At 39.0% G+C, this 21,689-nt stretch overlaps 1 protein-coding gene across 1 annotated transcript; it reads left to right on the plus strand.

The window, feature by feature from the left end:
• The first annotated feature begins 1,425 nt into the window (after nucleotides 1-1,425).
• On the plus strand, nucleotides 1,426-20,866 carry LOC104157299 (prostatic acid phosphatase-like). The gene is made up of 11 exons (XM_009694585.1): nucleotides 1,426-1,539; nucleotides 7,496-7,591; nucleotides 8,973-9,059; nucleotides 10,018-10,170; nucleotides 12,841-12,939; nucleotides 14,437-14,541; nucleotides 15,563-15,695; nucleotides 17,067-17,155; nucleotides 18,977-19,077; nucleotides 19,647-19,816; nucleotides 20,748-20,866. Exons 1-11 carry the CDS (start codon nucleotides 1,426-1,428, stop codon nucleotides 20,864-20,866), a joined length of 1,266 nt encoding a protein of 421 aa, XP_009692887.1.
• Nucleotides 20,867-21,689: the final 823 nt, after the last annotated feature.

Below are 21,689 nucleotides of genomic sequence, written 5' to 3' on the forward strand. Positions count from 1 at the left end.
TATTGAAATATGGTAAAGAAAGTATATTTTATGAGCTGCACTCTTAAATAATAGAGGAAGATGATCAGCTTACATTTATTTTCAGAAAGACAAAGTATTATATATTTATGAAGTACGGATTTCTCTCTTACACCTTCTGCATAGGCAGAGTCACACCAGGAGAGACCAAAAAGGAGGATGGGGACATAACAGTGGAGGAAGAAAGAAGTTCAAGTGATGAAAAATGGGCATGGACTGACAAGAGAGATGGGGAAGTCTGGGCACCGTGGTCCTCCTCCCTTCCACTCCCATCCATCAGACGAAATAGATACCTAAAGTCATTCACACAACTCAGAGAAGAGAGCACTTGAGGTTTAGTGGGCTTTAGGACCCTAGAGACAGAATTTCTGGTAAATAACAGTTGTAGAGAACACTGTTGCAGAGAGCTCAACAGAAAACCCTGAGACAGGTTTGGGTATGACAGGAATGGGATGACTCGGACAATACACAAAGGATCTTAAGTTTTAACATTTAGAGAACTCTATTTATAGGTCTCTGTAAACTGTAATTCACTTCCTCAGAAAATCCTTATGAAATCAAGTCTAGAAGAATCGTTATTCTTATTTTATAGGGAAGAAGTCAGCGGAGGCAAGCTGAGCAGTCTTCTTAAAGCCAGTGAGCTACTGTCAAAGTTCTTAATCAGTAACAATAAAAATGTGAGCTCCGGGGCTTGTTCACAAAAAATTTCTTAGAGAATTGAGGCCAAAAAAGAATTTGACATAGGCAGTTACAAAAGGGGAAGTATAGATACACTCCAAGGGAAAAGAAATGCAACACACACAAATTGAAGAGCAAATAACTGCCCAGCAAGAAGCTTAAAGAACATACTTGTTGCAAGATTTATTCGACTATTTTATCTGAGGGACTGGTAATTTTAACCTACATGAAGTGTTGTTTGAAGTAATTATTCTGATTTCGCAGTGACAATGTAGAAGAGCAAAGAAAAAAGGAGGGGAGGGAAGCTGAAAAGAGGACTAACTGAGCAGCAAAGAGAAACAGTATTGCCTGGCTCTTGGTTCTGAGTTCATCCTCATGGCCATGTTATAGTCTGGAAAAATTCCAAGCCCTGAGAGGTGGAAACGGAACAGGTAGGTTGAAACATTAGGAACGCTTAGCAGCTCCTTCATATTTTAACCTCGTCCTTACACTCCAGAAGAGAAAAATATCACAGAGAAAAAGGAATTGAATTATGATTTGATTAAATAGAATGTAAACAGTAATTTGAAAACAAAGGGCGATGCAATTTGTTGCGTAGTCACACAACATTCCTCTTGGAATTCCTCACCAGCAGCAGTTCCACCCCTTTTGAAAGTACAGCCAGACGTCTGGGCTGTTCAGCCTGAGCAGCTGCTGGAGCTACAAAGCCTTTTTTCATCCCCTGCCAGGATGGGAGTGATATGGTTTCCCAACCCGTCTAGGATCCTGTGTTTTTCTTTTCATATTACCCTCATTCTGCTTCAACAGACTACTGCAGAAAGAGAACTGAAGTTTGTGCTTGTAGTAAGTAATTTGTTTTCTATTTTGTTGTGGGGAATACAGGGAATTTGATACGGCTGTCGAATCAAACAAGGTGTGCAGTTGTTTTGCCTCTTTTTAGACTGAAAAACAACTACTGCTGCCCTTGTGCTTACTAACTTTAAAGACTTAAAGAAGATAAAAATGCCTCTAGTTAACATGAATTTTCATCTCCTAACCCCTAGTTATTATTTCAAAATAACTGAACAACGTAACTTTGTGGTAGATGCATAGTGCACAGGAGTGAAGAGATCTGAAGTCTAAGTTTGCCTGTTCTTGCTTAATTTAGCTGACACTGATGCACAGCCTGCGAGCTGGCGATTATGGCCTGCCTCCTCTGTGCTTGGAAGCTGAAGCTTATGATGTTACCAAAGTTACCACAAAACCAAAAGTTTTTTCTATTTCAGAATAACTGAATTGGCACAGCAGTATACTGAGAAACAGAAAAGGCGATTTTTATGTAGAGATTTGAGATACCTGTTGCATTAACTGCAGTTGGATTGAAAACAGACTGTAATCATTATTTTTGCTGGGCCATTTCTTATTTCAAAGTAACTAGGCACTACTTCAATGTCACTTTCCTCAATACCTCAGGTAAAAGAGAGATTAATTCAATGAAATAGTCTGGATCGTGACAGTTGCATCATAGTCCCTTTCATTCCAATTTCTTTTTTTTTAATAAGAGGTATAGTGATAAAGAATAACTAGTCTAAAGGGATATTTTCAATACAAAGTTGTGGGAATCAGAATTCACTTTTATAAATTGGAATTTTAAGATTTTCTTTTTCCACCTTTCTCCATTTGAGACATTACGTGCACATACAGATAACAGACAAGTGCTGTGTCCAAAACATATCATCGAGCTCTACGTAAAGGATTTTACATCTAGTTGTCTGTTGGCTGCATTGTAGATGTGCCGCTTGGAGCGAGGCCAGGACGCAGAGGAAAAACCCATTCCTACTCTTGCCGAGGCTTCTTGCCCTACCAAACACTACACACAGCAGGGACTCAACACTAATTCCAGTAACTTTCTGTGTACAGCAATATACTTAAATGCCGTTTCAATGATAAGAGGGAGAACCGGACACACAGACGAAACGAGGCAGTTGACAAGCCTTGGAGAATTAACTCTTGGAAGGGAAGGAGACTTTTATTGACTTGCAGCTGTTACTGTGTTCTAACAAGCAACGGTTTTGCAGAAAGAATTGCAGGAAATGCTCACCGTTATGGAGATAGAGGTTTCCTATCCAAAATCAGTTGCTTACCACAACTACTCAGCCACCTTCCCGACCTACACACAACCAAAAAAAAAGATAGTGCTTCATTTATTTATAGGATAGCTTATCACAATTAGTATTAAAATAATAGGTAAGTTTCACTTAAACAGTCTTCCTTTTATCCCTGATACTTCTCCTCAGACTGACCAACCTGCCTAAAAAGTTACAATGGGTTTAAACTTATTATCAACACACATCTCTTTTCTCAAGGCATGGTTTCGGTGTGTCCAAATGAATTTTGCCTTCTGAATTCACTGATTGAATTTTCACGGGAACGGAATTGCTAGTATAAATAAATAGGATAGGAATTGGCACCAGAACATTTCACTGATATAATGGGATATAATGGGGGTATGGCTACAGTCGAGGTAAGTCTAAAAGGCAACTTTCTGAGATAATTCAATAGCCATTTTCCAGCTGTGCTCTGTAAGTTGCTATGTTTTCACCTGAGCGTATTACTGCATTGTGAAAATGGGTCACAATGACTTTTTTAAACTTTCTTAGTAGAACTGCACAATTTAAAATACATCTGCAGGGGAGAAAAAACAGATGAATGTTCCCTTTTGCTCACTTCTAGACTTGTGCGGTGCTCTGGGGAGGTGTCTTGCTCTCTTCTCACAATTTCCATCTTTGGGCTGGTTCTGTGTGTTTTGATTATTGGCCACAAGTCCTTTCGGCTGAAAAGCTCAAATTCAAGACAATTTGTCAAAATGCTATTTTAATTTTCTTTCTCACATGTAAACACTAGCCTTCACCATAATTCTTGTGCACTGAATTTAAACTAGACATTAAGAGAAGAAAATAGGAAATACGTAGGACCATCGGGTACCCACGTAGAAATGAAATACTGATTTATTGCCTCTGTATAAAGAGGTTCTGACCTGTAACTTCTGCCTCCACACAGGCACTCATTTCACCCGTCATATATACAAAGAGGTGTGGTTTCTGAGGTACTGTGATTTCATCAGGTCTTTCTTCTTGTAACTCAGGACAGGAAGTGTTGACTGAGCATGTCATCTATTTGCCTAATTAAGCCAAGCCACTTGAAATCTTGACTAAACCTGCTCAGTATTTCTGCATCTATAGTTTCCCTGACCTGGCAGGATGACTGGTTCCATTTCTCTCTTGTTTCTACATTCCTATTGCTGGCTTCAAAATAAGAAATCTTTCTGTTTGAAGTTGAGTCTGTCAATAAAAATGTCTGCAAGAGGCTCACTATTACTCAGCGACAGATAATTCACTGTAATACATGGCATTTCTGAACGAAGATGTTACACATACTACACGTGCCATATTCTCAGTTCACATGTTCCTCCGCACCAGTTTGTCTCCAATATGATTTTTGACCTGACAACAATGGAAGCGAATGCTGGCCAAAGTCTGAGTCTTGGGGCCATTTTGATCTGAAGTGATCACCTTTACAAAGTTACAAAGAGTGGATGGGAGAACGCAAACTTCAGATCAGGCTCAGGCTGTATTAGAGTTGAAGGAGAGGGCATTTGGTAACTACCCATCAACTGCTTTTGAGAACTGACTGAGGTGAAGCACTTCAGATAGAAGTGCTGAAATGAATATACCAACCAAGTGTGCTTTGCTCTTTTTGCGTACATCCTCCTTGCCCTCCCTTCCTTCTTGATTTCTACTGTCTTTTCACCTTTTATGATGCCGCCTCATTCCTTTTCTCTCATCCTGCCATGTTCTGTGTCTTCTGAAAGGTCAGGAAGGCAGTCTGTAGGCCAGGAGTAATACATGCGGCAGCACACGTATTTTCAAGTGAATTTGAAGGAGCAACTCCTTTTTAATAAAATCCATACTGATGCGCAAGGCAAGATTTGCAGGGATACATTTTCTTTCCCTGACAGTATCAGATGTTCTAATGAAAAAGACAAACTTGCAAATACACAAGCTCTTCTTAAAGTTTTAAATTAAAGAAAAAAGTCTCCTAAAATGTAGCTAATGACTGAATGAGTCAGCCTTTTAGTTTAAGTGGTTGTTCTTAAGGTCATTGTTTCATTTCCAACTGCAACTGAAGCAAGGTCATTTTCACAAGTAGCAAGCAAGAAGGAGGTTTAAGCACAAACAAAAATCAGGTTGGCTGAGAAGCTTAGTCCTTCAATTCCTAAAACCAGAGTTGGGCTCTTAGAAGTATTTGTTTCTTTTTTGCTACTTCCAACTTAGTGTTAATATCATATTATATGTCACTGTGCAACAAAGATGCAGAAATACAAACAAGGAACTGAACTTTTTTCTATTTTGTGTGGATGTAAGAAGCTGCTCTGCTTTTTAGAACGCCCTCCACTGCTTCCATTTCTTAAGGTTACAAAGACAGAAAATATTTTTCCTTACATCTTCTGCTCCCATATTTATTTGAACATCTATTGATCATGATCTCTTTGCCCTCTAACCTCTGTTCAGGTAAAATGCTACTCTCTTCTGGCTTATTGAAAGTTTTTAGGGGTTGAGTGTTGTGACAGTGAAATACACACTGAGGGTTATGTTGCACATTAAGTATAAAGCATCATAAACCAGTATTTAAAATCTAAGACATTTTCAGTAATTTTTCACTAATAAAAAGGACATATTTATTGGTCAAGTGTTGATTCATTGCTACATATTGCCTAAAAAAAATAGTCATTTAATCATGTCAGTCAGTTGGAGCAACTGTCAGTTACTCATAAAAATGCTTTTCTGTGAAGCTGGACAATTTAACAAGAAAGTATGCAGCTACATTGTAATTGGGAATTTAACCTTCATTCTTTACAGAGGCATCAGCTTGTCCAGAAAGGCTAATGAATCCCACCTGACAGCTATGTATGTCAGCATGTCAAAACACCGAGGAAATAGGCAGTGACACAAAAGTCTGCCTCACTCATTTTTCTTACATGCGACTGAAGCAGTCACCAGACAATGCAGCTCTTTACCTATTCTCCTGTTCACTAGAGGTGCACTGAGAAATTATTATACAGAACCAACTGAGATTCCAGATTAGGAATAAAAGACATGTACAGAATTAAAAATTGCATAGAGAAGCGAAAATAAATTATTTAAGAAAGATTTTATGGACTATTTTGCTGTACTTGAACTCAGAAAAAATAGGTGGGATTTTTTCTTGAAACTGGAGTTTCGTGTTGATCAATATGTTCTTGATGATGGTGAAAAAAACCTCCTTGATTTGCTGAAGAATATTCATTTCAGGTTGGCCACATCTTCAGTGAAATTCAACTAGCAAAGCAAAAAAAAAAAAAAAAAAAAAAGGCAGTTTTCTACATGGTTCTGATGGTAACATCTACTCTAGCAAACTTTGCTGACTATTGCAGAAGACGAATAGAAGGAGAAATCCAATTATATTTGCCTTTAAAGGAGAGTATTTCCCATCTCTGAAGTACCTGCTCCAGCACTGGTTTGCACACATTAGTACAGAAAGCTGATGAAAAGGGTGTGTGTTGTAATTAAAACATTGAGCCACACTGCTTGTGTTTACTTTGGAAAATATAAACATAAAACACCTCCCAGTGGGAGAGGCAAACTAACTAACGTGTACAAACCTCTCTGATGTTTGGGCAAGAATGATGTGGCTCCATGAGGCAATGGAGAGTATTATTTATAATCAAGCTATATACCAGTGAGGTATTATGGAATAAATGTTATTTTATGAACAAATAAACCATGCTTCCACATTTTCATTTTATTCTGCAAAGTCAGGAATGAGGTTGGTTATGTGAACATTGATACAAGCAAAGGTAACTTTTGCCACAGTTTGGATCAGCATTTGATTGTTTGGAGCCCTGTGAATTTGTATTCCAGCATTTCCTTAAATGTGAAACTTTTGTGGACTTCATTTTTCTAAGCCCACACGTGACATCCTTCAGGAGGGTAATTCAGAATTTTTCAGAACTATTTAATTGAGGGTTGGCACTTTCTTTGTAGGCTGGAATAAAAATACAAAAAGGCTCATTTAAGGTTTCTGATGTAAAAATCATATGATTGAACATATCACACTAATATTCACCATGCTGGAGTGTCCAGGATAGGAAAGCAACCAAACTCTTTGCTCTCACTGAATTTAACAGAAAAAAAATCCTACAGTCTTTCAAAAAATATTTTCACACATGTATGTAAAAGTATTAATAAATAATAAGTAAGCTAACAGTGTAAATGTTTATACTTTTTCGTCTTTATATTTTAGGATGATTGAGAAATCAAACATAAGATCCATCTGTACATGGAATTACTTTTAAAGATACTGCTATGAAAAAAGCAGTTAACAAAACTTTCAAGTGTCTGTGCCAAAGTAATTAAATACTAATATAAGCACATCAGTAACTGGTTTACTATTCAGAGGTGCTGAGTCTCCAAAATTCAGTCAGATTTCTTGTCTAGATGCCTACCTATAGATGTAATCTCAGCATTAACATCTTGGATGATTAATTTTATATTCTAGGAGGAAGAATCATCAGACTCATGCCCACTAAATTTCTATATAATTATACCTATTCTTGTGGGTAAATAATGTACTCCAATCCTACTTGTCTAGGTTTCTGCTGACTGTCCAATATTTTTGTTTGAAAAATGGCACTGGAAGTATAATGTATGCTTGACTTCTAGCTAGCTAAGAAAGGAATGTTAATAGTAATTAACTCAATTTTTATTGGCAATATTGTTAGGTTTTCCGACACGGTGACCGAACACCAATTGTAAACTTTCCAACTGATCTACACAAAGAAAGTGAATGGCCTCAGGGATTTGGACAACTTACCAAGGTATGTTGACTTTCTGAGGAACTTATATATGCTACTAAAATAGGAAGTGGGCAGATTTTTTTATGTGTGGCCCAGAAACATTAGCAAATAGCAAGTACTGCTTGGTATTAGCAATACCCCATAATTCATAAACATTTGTCCAATGTTTTTCATACAGCTACTGACCTTGTTCATCATAGCTTTATAACTACCTTCCCAAAAGCAACAACTTCCTGATAGCGTGTCTGCATTCAAATAAATGGCAAGTTTACACATTGTCTATACTCTTAACATCGATGAAGTTCTAATGACCATTAAGTACTGGGCCCTGTGACAGGGTAATGACTCCTGCCCACCAGGTCTAGTGATGAGTCCACGTCTCATCATTTGACTGGCAACCACCTACTCACAAAACAAGGGAAGTCTTGGAGGAGAAGGCTGCTTCTGGGGACAACGTGTCTTCTAACAGGCTGCTTTCAGCCCAGAGTTTCACTAGGATGCACTGAACCTACTTCTTGCTCTGGCATTTCAACATCAAGCCTTAGCTCTTTAACTGTATTTGACACACGAAATTCTGGAGCAAAGAGAGGCCCAGTGCATTTCCTAACAATACTTCATCATGATGCAGAAGCATGAATCAGAGACAGTTCAGCATTTAGTGTTTGAAGTGAGGCTTGAAAGATCTGTAAACCTCAGACATTCTGACAACACATTACTATCCCCAGGTACATAGCTTACGTTGTAAGAAGGAAAAAAGTTTCTGCTTTGGCACAGATTTTTTTGAGAGCTTTTTGCTATTTTATTATCTTTTTAGCAACGGTAGTAAGAATGTACTTCTCTGACAGCTAAAAGTTAAAAAGTTCAGCTCACAGCTTTGGAAATGAGTAACAGAAAAGACAGTGTGCAATCTAAGACAACTGCAGGTGCATCAAGGCAAAGATGGAAGAATGTTACTTAAGGTATGAAATGCAAGTCACAAATTTATCAGGTTGATCAAATAGCGGAGCAATGACAATAATAAATACCAGGTTATCAATCATCCCTTCTCATCTGTCAGTAACTGACATACATTGTAAAGAACAATGTTGATCCATGATCAGAGTTCTGATCTACAGAGTACAGCACTGTGGAAACAGTATTTGTATAGAATCAGGCGCACTGGCTTTCCTGTAGCAGATGTTGGAGTCAGCATTTGAGAACGTATCATTTTTTCATAGGTATAAATGAGTATTTCTGTTAAAAAATTCTAGATCACCTACAGCATATACAGTACATTATACAAAAAGTTAATGATCACTTAAAAACTAATTGCTGAAGACAAAAAAGAAAATAGTAAAGAAACTTCTACATAAGATTCTCCAGTCACCTTAATCTAATAGTCATCTGTATCCTTTTCTCGCAGACTGGAATGCAGCAGCTATTTGAACTTGGACAGTACATGAGGAAAAGATACTCCAACTTTCTGAACAGCACATACAACCGGCAAGAGGTATATAGCAGGCCTGTCTGGAGGACATTTCTTCAGCATAGAGGAAAGATGGACTTGTGCTAGATAAAAGTGCATCATCATATTCATTTCATTAATGGAAAAATTAAGGTAATAGAAGAACAATTTTGAAAGTCAGGCTTTTGTGTCAAGGTAAAAACATAGACTAAAGTCTAACTTTCAGCTCCTACGGTCAGTTCGGGTCTTCCACTCCCCAGTTTTCTGGGACTGAACAGCTCCACAACACTGAATGAACTGGGTATTTATGCATAGTGACCCAATACTGTTCTACCGTGTTGAAAGGTGAATGCATATCCAGCCATGTGATGAGGCGTGCTCACATACTTAATCCTGTAAAAGAGAGGCCTAACAGTTGTTTGGATGTGCTTGTCATACGGTACAGGTCCATCGCGGGGAAGATACCACTAGCATTTTGGTCTATACATGAAAGATGAATTGATGGGAAGGCCTAAAAGACTATAGCTTTGCCATGCTTCCAAGAGAGGTTTACAGTTTTAAGTGCCTTTTTTCCTGAGGTATAGCAGATGGATCATAGAATCATAGAATCATTTAGGTGGGGAAAGACCTTTAAGATCATTGATTCCGACCGTAAACCTAATGCTGCCAAGTCCACCACTAAACCGTGTCCCTCAGCGCCACACCTACACCTATCAATGTTCCTCTGAATCTCAGAAGATGGAGAGCTTCCTTCTTTTGAGAGCTTTCTTATTCTTCTCAGTTCAGTCTGAGGGTTAGATTCCAAATTGAAAGATGCTCTGGCAGTTCCATTTATGTAAATGAAGTAGGGCCCTAGAAAGCTGAGTTATGGTCTCATGGTTTTGACTTTATGCAAAAACATAAAACTGAAAACAAGAAGCCAGGATTGATGAGTTGGGTAAAATTTCCATGTTATTTTTATTGTTTTCATTTTGGTTTTAACTCTTTGCCATTTTATCTTCAGTTTTACATCCAAAGTACAGATTATGACCGCACCATTATGAGTGCCCAGTCATACCTTTCTGGCCTCTTTCCACCAACTAGCAGCCAAATTTGGAACCCTGAGCTCCTCTGGCAACCCATTCCAGTTCATGTTTTGCAAAAATCAACAGACCACGTGAGTACTGGCTGGACACTTCCTGTAACACCTTAAACTTTCCCAGAAGCAAAAAAGAGAAAAAAAGGGGGAAAAAGTCTAAAAAATATTTTCTATTCTTTTTTAGTTCAATCTAATAGAAAAAATCAACTTCAGCTACTGGCTGACAAGCATGTCATAGGTCATCTGTAATAGCTGCACAAAAATCCTCCTTCTATAGTTGCAGAATACCTGAAGTGTCATCCACACCATCATTTTCTTCAAGGGACAGCTCTAACATTTCTCCTGGCAAGGACACTTTTGGAGAGCATTATAGGGAAATTGCCCTAAACCTTTATAGAGAACAAGTGCTTTTCTAAGCACCAATCAGCTCGACAGACCTCCCCTCCTTGGCAAGTTTGTTCCATAGTTTATTCAAGGAATGGAATTTTCACCAGCCACTGTAATGACCTCTCAATTATTACTTTCCTGTTCTGGTAGCACTTAGGCACCCTAATTACAGGCAGAGGCCCTTTTACGCTCAGTGCTATACAAACGTTTAATGAAACCCTAGCACTTGCCTTGCGGTTCATAATAAGAGCAGACTTACCTGAATAATAGGTCTTGTAGAAGTTTTACTATATGTAGTTCTTTCTGGCTGACTTAGGTTTAGATTTTAATTTCACTGGCTCCTGTGACAAGGACTGTGTAAGGAACAGTGTGTTGAACAAGGACAAAAAATTACTGAGTGTAATGACAGAAAGGCTAATTATCTTCTGCCTTTGAGGACAGAAGTTGACTTTAAGGAAATGTATACAAAAACCCTACTAAATAACCACCCTTCCAGTCACCAACATCAAAGGATGGATTCTGTCATTAGGGGGTGGCCGCATCTGCCTCCCATCCCATTGGCATTCCTCTGTTCTTGGAGGCCATGCTTGAAAGCAGGTACAGAGAGAAAGGGTTTCCACAAACTGGATTAGGCACAATGTGATTCAGCTTGAAACTCAACTCTGTCCCTCAACAGAAAAGAATGCCATCACTGTTATTTAAACGTGGGACATTAGGGGAAGTTCTTTCACCAGAAGACCAAAAAGCATAAAAATGGTCAGAGCTTTGGCCAAATAAAACCTCAAAGCCCTTAGGGTGCAGTTCAATGACCTGTTTGGAGAAGACAAGCTCATTTGTAGGAATCTCTGGTACCTCATCACTTCTGCAGCTTCTTCAGGAGTGAGTGTTGATGTTTCACTGAAACACGCCTCTGTGGCAACTCAAAATTCCTGTTAAAGATGCAAACCACTCGGAAAAAACATTGTTCCCTTGTTAAACCAAGCAGATGTTTGAGGGTATTTTCAAGCCTTAAGCAACACAAAGCAGGAAATTGAGGCTAAGTATAGTCCTGTAAAAAAAACCTAATCACAGTTTATTTTGCAGCCACCGAGATCTATCAAGACCTGACAAGCAACAGTACCGAGTACTTCTTAATGAGGCCAAAGGGAGTGGCTTAATTAATAACACCTAGAGGGGGATAATTAAGCCATACAGCAACAGAAACATTTGTTATTGTGTAATTAAACAACATTCCCCGGTTTCATATTGCAGCTTTGAGCCTTCACCGTCCAGTGTGCTGCTGTTACAGAAAACATGCACCCTTGGAAATCTGTCCAAGTCAAAGTGTGCCAGTGGCAGTTGGTGGCTGCTGCAAGCTTCACGCTGGTGAATCAAAAAGAGATGCACTGGAAGTGCAGTCTGCTAATGTTCACCCCAAGGCAGAGTAGAACTTCTTGCACATACATAAGCCATAGATATTGAATTTAATTCCTCTGCTGTATATTAAGACACTTCCTTGACATGATTTGTGTGGTTATAGGATAATATTAGTGCTGGGTCAAAAATTCTCTAGTGATGTGACATAAAAGTGCTGAACCAGCACAAGCTTATTTTGCTCATCATAACTTTTTACTGACACTTTACGCTGGATCAGGTATCATCTGTCCTTCTGCAACTGGCATAAAGCTTATTTGCCAGAGCACAGAGTTTGATAGATGCATATGTATTTACACATGATTCTGATCAAATGCGTACTATCAGGTGACCTCATAACGCATACACTTGGAGTTATTGAAAGTGAACCATACCCCTAAACAAGAACAGAGCAATTAGGCTCATAGCTTTTTGATATTTCAGGAGCACAATTTATTTGTCACTCTTGTTTCTAGTTCTGTCCATTAAGTGGTACTTAAAATGCTTACCATAATACACTGCTTACCTCCAAAGAGATGAGAGCAGGACATGTAGACGCAGGAGCAATTCAGATACCAGTACCAGGTACAGTCAAGCTGCATCTGGGGGGATTCAGAAATTAAGAGGGAAATGGTAGCTTTTTAAAATTCCTGATCATGGACCCTGATACATTTCTCAAAGCAATCCCCTGACAGACATGCATAATTGCTTTTTGCCAAAATCGGTTCAGCTGAGGGAAATCAAGCCATCGTTGCCACAAGTAGCCACTGAAAAGTCAAGTTGCCACAGACTATTGCTTATGGCAACTGAATTCATGAACAAGGTACCCAAACCAACCATTATGGAGCAGCCGTAGCACGGCCATGAATCTATCTAACAAATATTATATCAGCAATCTCCGCAATAGAAAAACTAGAGATGTGTTGATTAATTCTAGCACCGTTCTGAGTTTGACTTCTCTTGTTTCAGAGGCTGTATTTTCCTCTGCCTGACTGTCCCCGTTTTGATGAACTTCAGAATGAAACACAAACATCTAGGGAATTTCAAAACAGAATACAACCATACATGGTAAGACAAAATAAAAAAGAAACAAACTCTGAGAAGGAAAGTAACTAAGATGTGGAAGTTATAGAATTGCATTGTTTCTTTTTGCTAAAATGCAAAAATAAATGCAAAAAAAAAAATCCTGAGGACTCTCTTAAAATCAGAAATTTAGGTCAATATGATTAAAAACTACATTTGATATGCTTATGCATTTCTCATACTTTTCTATATTAATCTTTTAAAATGTGAATTTAACATTAATTTTCTGAGACTGTTTAGAGCTGCATGTAATTAAAGTTCCATGGTCTGAGGGGAGAAGAAATTTCTGGATGCAGCGGTTTCCAATTTTACAGGGTAGCACAAAATCAGTTCTAAACAAAATAATCTGATAAATCTGAAACTTGGGAAGGTCTATGCCTTCCTGCTGTGACTTTCTGAGGTTGACACTACAACAGAGAGCTAAAGCAAGCCCAACCAGGAGAACACTCTGACTTCAGTAAATTTCTCTGAGATGCATTTTGCATCCATCACAAGACATGCTTCCGTTTTGGCCCCGACACAAACCTTCACAGTCAGAGATTCAAAATTTCCCATTCCAGCGCTGCGGCAGCATGTAGGTACATGGATGGTATACCTGCTTCAAACCACCATGGTTCTGTGGATAATAACTGCTCTAGATGGTGGTTACCGCTGCTCCCCTGTTTGCCTACCATGTACTTTGTCGTAGCACTGTTGCACAAATAAAGCGGGCATCTCAGGTTCCTCTGGACTGCACCTGTACACATTCTCCCAAAGTCACTTCAGGCTTACTGCTTGGGCTAAACCCAGCATTTTCCTTTTTTGGTTTATTTCTAATTTTCTGCTAGCTCAGCTACTCTGGTCAGCCTCATTCATCTGTAATGGAAGGTGAATTATGACTTCACAGCTATCCTCTCTCTCAGCTACTAGTATGAAACAGGTGGCATGGGAATAAGGGATATTAAGGAGTCCCTTTATTCTTCTGTGGTAGCACATAGCAAGAATCCCTATGGGAACTGTTGTGGAACTCTTACTTAGATATTCAGCTCCCCTTCAATGGCAGAAGAAAAACCTAGTTTCCTTTTCAGTTTCTTTTTGCCTCACCCTGAATATTTGCCTCAAGTCTCTTTAATTTTCTATTTTCTCCTCATCTTTTTTCTCATGTTCCTTTTCCCTTAGTGCTTTCCTCTTCCTCGTATCTGAAGGCTTGCGCTGACTGAGGTAGCCTCCTGGGCAGTCAGAAGAGGGAGAGAAGAGTGCAGCAGAGAGAGCACCAGACTTATCCATAGCAGGGCTGAGAAAAAGCAGTGTCTGAAACAGAGATCAATACCTTGAAATGGTTACAAAATGAAATCTGCAACCAAAATCTTCTGCTATGAGGGCTTCACCTGTTTAAAATTAAACACTGCTGTGTTGCCAGGTTGGGTGCTAATGAATCTGTATGCATATAAATTCCACATTTATTGAGTATTTGTGGTATACTCTTCACTTTTTTTCCTCCAGGATTTTTTACAAACAATGGCAGTTAACACAGGACTTGAGCTAAATCATCTTAAAATACTGGACAATTTCCAGCTCTGGAACACATACGATACTCTACACTGTGAGGTAATGATAAGGCAATAGAGGTCAGGAAAGAATGTAACTCCTAGGTTGGGTTTCAAGTAAACCATGGCAATGTGGTTTCATAGGAATGAGTTGCTTTCTCTCCTGGATTTGCCTTTTTTTTTTTTTTTAAATTTGAATCTAGGTTCTAATTTAGTGCATTTGTAAAAGATAACCCCAAAACATGGTTTACAGCTTGGGAAACTATTGTTTCCATTTGATGTTTTATCCTGAAGCACTTGTACTGAAATCCATTCCCTCTATTCCCTCATTTTCCTTCCCAATATGCTGTTACAGAATTATTTGAGCATGCTGATATATTTATGATTTTTAACAGGAAAATGAAATTATTTGCTTTAACCTTTCAACAGGTAAACATCAAAATACTTAGATTTTGAAAATGAGAGGTAAGACTACGATCAATCAGTTAGCAAATTAGCAGACCATGATTGCTACCAGTGAATAAAATCAGATTGGCGTCAAGCATGGGATGATTCCCTTTGGCCCCAGTCATTAGCAGCAGATAAAGGCTGTTGAGCACACCCTCCACACACTGAGGCACTTAAACACTATAAGATGCTGTCGCTCTTACATGACTGGAGAGTGACACTTGTCTGTACATGGCCAGTGATGGAACTGGTACCTGGATGACTGTACGGAAAAGGCAGGAATTGTTGGAGCTAGGTTATACCCTGAAGACCCAGAAGAAGGGAAGAGGATAAGACATATGTCTGCAGTCTTTCACACTAGCAAAACCAAAACCATGTACCTCTATAGCAAAAATACGTTATACTACAAGGGATCCCCTTCACACAGGTGTTTCCTCTCTTCCCCTTCACCCACTTCGGGCTGATCCCTATTCCCACAAAGTGTATTTTAGGGCATGCTGATGAGTGAAACCACACTGGGCAAAGAACTGCAGGACAGCCCCAGAGAGTCTAAATGTAGTAGTGTGAGGCTGGGCAGTAGGATGATGGAAACCAGTAGAAGAAAAAAACACTGTTCTGTTTTCCTTTGTCACTAGGGTATTCACAATTATACTCTCCCTGTATGGGCCACCAAAGATGTAATCGACAAGATGGAAAAACTGGCAGAATTGTCCTTATTATCGCTATTTGGGCTTTATAAAACAGAAGAGAAATCACGACTACAAGGAGGTAAATAAAAAAATGCATAGCTCTCAGAAAGGAGGAGAAAATGCTTGTGATAATGTGCAACATCCCGTCACCTTACTCATGCAAAATTATTGATGCAGAACCTTGATTTGTAACTATGGATATTGGGTGCCATATTAAGCATGAAAATATGTGCTGAATGCTGACATTTGCATGGATGAGATATTGAAACAAGATGTAAACATTAATATCTTTAGTTATCCCATTGTTTTTAAGGGATTAGGATTTTAAGAAAGATTATAGATATCCAAGGGAAAAAAATCAAGCCCTCATGGCTATGATCATTACTTGTCTGATATTAGGTTAGATTAAGTTCTGTTTCTCCAATCTTTATTCTAATTGTTTCCCGATCTTTGTTTTTCCCTTAGATGTACTGGTTATATATTGTGCCAAAAACTTGGCAACACATTGGTAGCTCTCTGAGAGACTGATACAAAGCTGCTCCAACACAGTCTGATCAGAATAGATGAGAGATTCAAGTTATGTCTATACTGCAAGAACTGGGACTACTGCTTAGCTCCAAAATTGGGGCGCATAGGCTATGCACATTCTGGCACTACTTCAGGACACAACCCAAGCGTTTACCATATGATCCCCAGATGTCCATGAGAAGGAAACTCAAACAAGTGAGCTTGAATATCTGCAGGCTGGACCGTTTGGGGCTAGGCCTTGTAATGCACCTACCCTGCAGTCCAGACCTAAGAATTATTAGCAGCCTCATCATCTAAGCATATACATCACTGGATCAAGCCATATAGTAATTACAGGCTCAGACCTGCATTAAAGCCCACAAGCAGGTAGCTGGCCCTATCATGCGGTCACAACTTCTTTCCTAGTGTTCACGGGCATACCAGTTATGTCCTCTAGTATAAATTGTGCTAGAGGGAATTTCTGCTGCCCTTATCTCATTGGCTTTAGAATATCTCCGGTCTGGAGAAGGAGCACGAAAGAGCTTTGGCACAATGAAGAATTGTTGGAAGTAAACCGTTAAAAATATTCAGCATCTAGAGAGGAAGAGGCTAGCACAGCTGTCATTATTGCAACACTCCAAACAGAGAAAAAAAGATGGAGAGGAGGTCTCAGCATAACAAAACTGGAAGTGTCATTAGCCCCAGTTCTCAGGATAATCCTAGATGATTTCCCGTAAAACCTGCCTCTTCACTTGTCCTTGACGATGAATGATATATTTCACCTTTGTAATATCTTCTCTTTAGTTATAAACTGGTAGTTAGCTAAAAAATGAGTATGGTGCCCCTGAGTAGATGTCTAAAAGATACTCAAAATCTTTTGCCTTTTCATTTTCTATGCAAACGCTGTATCTTCATTTTCCTTACTTGTTCCTATCTTTTTAAGGTGTCCTTGTGAATATTATTTTAAATAGTATTAAACAAGCTGCCAATTCTTCAAAGCAAAGAAAAATGGAGGTCTACTCTGCCGTGAGTATTTTCATCTTTCATAAATCTTGCTATGATTTTACCAGTAAAAGGCCCTTAAGGAGAATATTCAGAGTCTCCCCGTAAGTTAAATGAAAGAATAATATAACACAGTTCAATTCAGCTAACAAGCTGAACACCGGTCAGTACAAGAACACAGCAGGAGCATGGATCTCACCTCGGTTTCAGTCAAACTGTGTTTGGTCAAGAAAACTATTTTTATCATCCATTTTTTCTGAAACTTAATGGTGCAGTTTCTATAAGTTGCATCTTTCCTTAAGTGCTTGTAACCCAGAGATGCTGGCACAGAGCAGAGCTTCAGCTGCACCTCCAAACCTTTTTCCTCTGCTTAGAAAGAGATGATACAGCTGTGGATTCTTTTTTTTTTTAATTTTATTTTAGAGGATGAAGAAGGCTGTTTGGGTCAGACCACGATCCACTTAGCTCATTCATTACCCTGTCTCTAACAATGGCCAAGGGCAGGGAGGAATGTGAGAATAATGCTAGCACGGAGCGATGCTTCCCCTGATACAACCTTCCAGCAATCTGTGGCTTAGGGACTTCCTGAGATAGAATCTGTGTCTGTGTGTTTAATAGCTCTTGACAGACTTTCTTCCATCATTTTATCTAATCACATTTTTAATGCATTTATACTTTTGGTTTCTGCAGCATCCTGTGGCAATGACTTGTGCATTAAAAGAAAAAAAGTACTTCCGTATTTTTTTTTGAAACTTAATACTGATTTAGCTCCTTTCTAGCATTTCTATTGTAAACAACAGGGAATAGTCATTCTTTATTCACTTTTTCTGGGTCACTCATGAATTTACTATTTTCTGTGACACCTCTTCCATCTTTCCTATTCCAAGACAGAGTCCTACCCTATTTAATCTTTCCCCATACAGAAACCGCTCAATACCTTAAATCTTTCTTGCTGCCTTTTCTACATGTCTTCTAGACCTACTATATTCTTTTTGAAAAGGAAAAAGAAGTGCATCCAGAATTTTCACTGTTCCTTTAATGCCTTGAGGCCAAGTATACTCTTTTTTTTGGAACTGATCAGTCTAAAAAGTTCCAGATCCTGAATAGTAATTAAAACATAGCTGTTAGAGTACAATATAAACAAGCCTAGCGATATGTATATCAAGATGCTTCTAAAATTTAAGCATCAAAGTGTTTGGACTTCCTTCCTTCAGCTCCTCCTCCTGGGATACCCTGCAAGAGGAGGGATAATGGGGAGAGGTGGGTGGGTAACTAATTTCATCAAAATAGAAGTGAAACTGAGATTTGATTGAATAAGTCCAAACAGAAGGAACAAGAATTTTAAAAGTTCCGGAGTGTCTGTGGAGGCAAGGAGAATAGTCTTTGTATGCAACTATTTGTCTGGTATACTACCTAAAAAAAAAAGTAATGGTATCTTCCCTTGAAATGCCATAGGATATACTAGTTTAGACTGCCTTAATCTGACCCTGGAATCAAAAACACTCCTGAAGGAAGGAGGAGCAAAATGCACTGAAAAACTACATTTATTACTCAGACCACATCTTGCCTTTCCCCAGTATCTCTGTCTCCAAAACACTACCAGATGGTGTAAGATACATGCTGCAGTAACTCTTTGGAGATGTCCTCTGCTGTCTGTAGTAATCTGTTAACATGTTTTCCCCAATGGTGAATATACTAAATATATTTTTATGGTCAAATTTACACAGGTTTTGTTTTATCTTGATTTCCACTCCCTCTCCACTCTTGTCTCATTACTCTGGATAAAAGGCAGTTGACTTAACTGACTTTCAAGGATGGATTTCTTTTTTTTTTCCCCCCAATAGCATGAACACCACAGTTGGGGCCCTCCAGATTGCTCTCAATATTTTCAATGGAAAACTGCCACCATACGCTGCTTGCCAGTTTTTTGAACTCTACCAGGAAAGCAGTGGGCAAGTATCTTCTTATCTATACACGAACAAGGAGTATTTGGAATTTGGTTCCCCCTTCCCCAAAATACTTTTTCTCTCAAATATTGTCAGGAGATACAAATTCGTTTTAAACTGATACTTCACTGAGCAGTCCACAGGCACAAAGTTATATTAAAACAAGGAAAAATTACGTTTGCTGGTTGTGCATGTATCTGTGTGCTTTGAAAGACAAAGGCCTTACCGGCTGGAAGTAAATGGTAAAATAATTTTTCTTGATTCTTCAAGTAATGGCAACAACATTTCCAAGACATCTCATAATCTCAAGGTAAACCAGGTGGCTTAGAAGAGCCTGGTGCTGTTGGCATTCAGGGAGCCTTCAGAAGGACCTTCTGAGCTGACTGGTGATCTGTGCAGTAACGTAACCAGCTTTGGCAAAGTGGGCTTTGCAGATGCCTTTCACAAAGCCTCCATTCTTGAAGCACAGGTTCTAGAGTAGGATGTTAGAGCCTATTTCCAACATTCCGTCTCTAAATAGGAAACCTTCTATTCAAGAATCTTTTCTAAAAAATATTTTCAATGTTGTTAATCAGGCGCTACAGCATTGAAATGCATTATCGGAACGACTCTTCAAAGGATCCTTACCTACTCACTCTGCCAGGATGCACCGCTTCTTGTCCACTTGAGGAGTTTGCTGAACTAGTTTCTCCTGTAATTACAGAAAATTGGTCAAAAGAATGTGGGAAAAAAGACAAAATGAAAGGTAGTGTAATAGCTCTGTATTTGCTACATAAGACACAGAGGCAGGAATTGTATCAATGGCTCCAAACTTTATACCTTTCGCACAAAAGATAGATCTCCCTTTAAAAAGTGTGGATCAGCTTACTATGGACAGGGAAAGCTGACAGAAATTAATTTTCTCTGAAAATGTCAAGAGTAGACTTGCCCACCAGTGGGAAGGCAGTACTATTATTAGCACACTCACATAAGGAGCTACCTAAAGGCCACAGCCAAAACTAGAGCTCCACTTATTGAAAACGTCCAGCAGAAGTAAGGGTGTGGGTGCTATGCAAGGAGTCCTGCGTATGTTGGACGCATCAGACCTTTGTAGATGCAAAGCAAAAATGGCTTGCACATGCGCAGTGAAATTGATGCATCTGTATTTCTGGCATAAGCACTATGTATTGTACGCTGTAGAGGCAGAGTGCAGCTGATCCATGCAGATACAGCAGCTATTTGCCTCGGACTACCAACAACTGACAGCTGATAACCTCGTCCTGCCTGAATATTATTTCCAGGAGGGAAGTGAAGGGCAAGGCAATACCATACTACTTTCCAATAGTCCTGGTATTTCCCCCTTCCGGCGTATATTCAGTGTTTTGCTGACCCCTGACGAAACTCCTCGTTTGCATTAACTAAACATGGTCCCTCTTGCTCTATGAAAACCTAGGAGTAAGATTTACCTATGCACAGGAAGATAACTATGCATTTCCAGGACTGAAATTTTTGTTTTCATACTTCTGATGCACATGTCAGTAAATGCAGGCCATGTGATCTTGCCAGAAATATGAACAAAATGTAACTATATTTCCATTGTACACATTTGTAATTAGACTGTTATCTCTGTACCTGAAATGATACACATGTATGTCTTTCATTAACTCCCTTTTTCCTCTATTGTTTTTCCTTCACAGATATTTTTATCGGATTTGACGTTGCTGTTGGCTTGTTGTTCATTTTTGACCTTGTACTGCTCTACCTCCTTTACCATTACGGACGCTGCAGGCGCAGAAACAATTACCAAGACATTTAAAGGGGAGGTAAAGAAAGAGCAGCTAGACATCAAGCAATCCTTTAAGTTGCTTATAACATTCAGTTTGCTTGGCCAAATTAATCTCCAAAGCATACGCAATAAATTTGAAGACCTGAGGTATCTGTGGCCTAGCTCCTAAAAGACTGAATATCTGCAGTGCAAAATACTGTAGAAATACATTATTGTTAAGAATTTACTTTTGCAGGAAGATGAAATTACTCCAATTTGCATCTTTAGGTTTTCTACTACTATTAATCACTCTTAAGTCAACCAGTGGGGTGACAGGATGCTATTGCCTATGCTTTCTTTTTATATTGCCTATTACCATTTAGCCCTCTGCTGCCCAACGAGATTTTCTTGCAAATCGCAGTCTGTAATATTTTCCTTACTTCTTATAAATGCTTATTTTGTTGATGTACAGGAAAATGTTTTCAGTGAGTAGAAGCTGCAATTACTGTGTGAAAAAGATTCCTACCAGCACTTGGGTATACTGTTTCTGCATTTATTCATGCAAGTCCATGCATGAGTTTTGACCTTGGCCTTCAGCTAATGAAAGTCTGCAGCCTGCTTTTCAAAGGAGCTACACTACTATAGCTCTCACTGAAAGCAGCAGAAACTGGGGGGAGCTCTGTCACGTATCCAGGCATCAAGCAAGAAGCTTAGCGCAACAGGATCTTGGTCAGTGTCCACAACTTCAGTAATACGGATAAGCAAATACATTAAAATCTATTTCCTGTGGCTAGTCTGTTTTCTTATTTCTCTGAGCTGCCAGTCATGAATGACCTGCATCTTTTCTACAATGCATCTGTTCTCTGTCCTGCTT

This window comes from Cariama cristata, unplaced genomic scaffold (assembly GCF_000690535.1).
Source record: "Cariama cristata isolate BGI_N322 unplaced genomic scaffold, ASM69053v1 scaffold8752, whole genome shotgun sequence".
In the NCBI taxonomy this organism is placed as follows: domain Eukaryota; kingdom Metazoa; phylum Chordata; class Aves; order Cariamiformes; family Cariamidae; genus Cariama; species Cariama cristata.

What these genes read in the sequence shown, in the direction of transcription:
- LOC104157299 (XM_009694585.1), top strand. Translation starts at nt 1,426, where the DNA reads ATGGGAGTGATATGGTTTCCCAACCCGTCTAGGATCCTGTGTTTTTCT. An exon ending in AACTGAAGTTTGTGCTTGTA is followed by an intron (nt 1,540 to 7,495) that starts GTAAGTAATTTG and finishes CAATATTGTTAG; the next exon opens with GTTTTCCGACACGGTGACCG. An exon ending in AGGTCTACTCTGCCGTGAGT is followed by an intron (nt 17,156 to 18,976) that starts ATTTTCATCTTT and finishes AATAGCATGAAC; the next exon opens with ACCACAGTTGGGGCCCTCCA.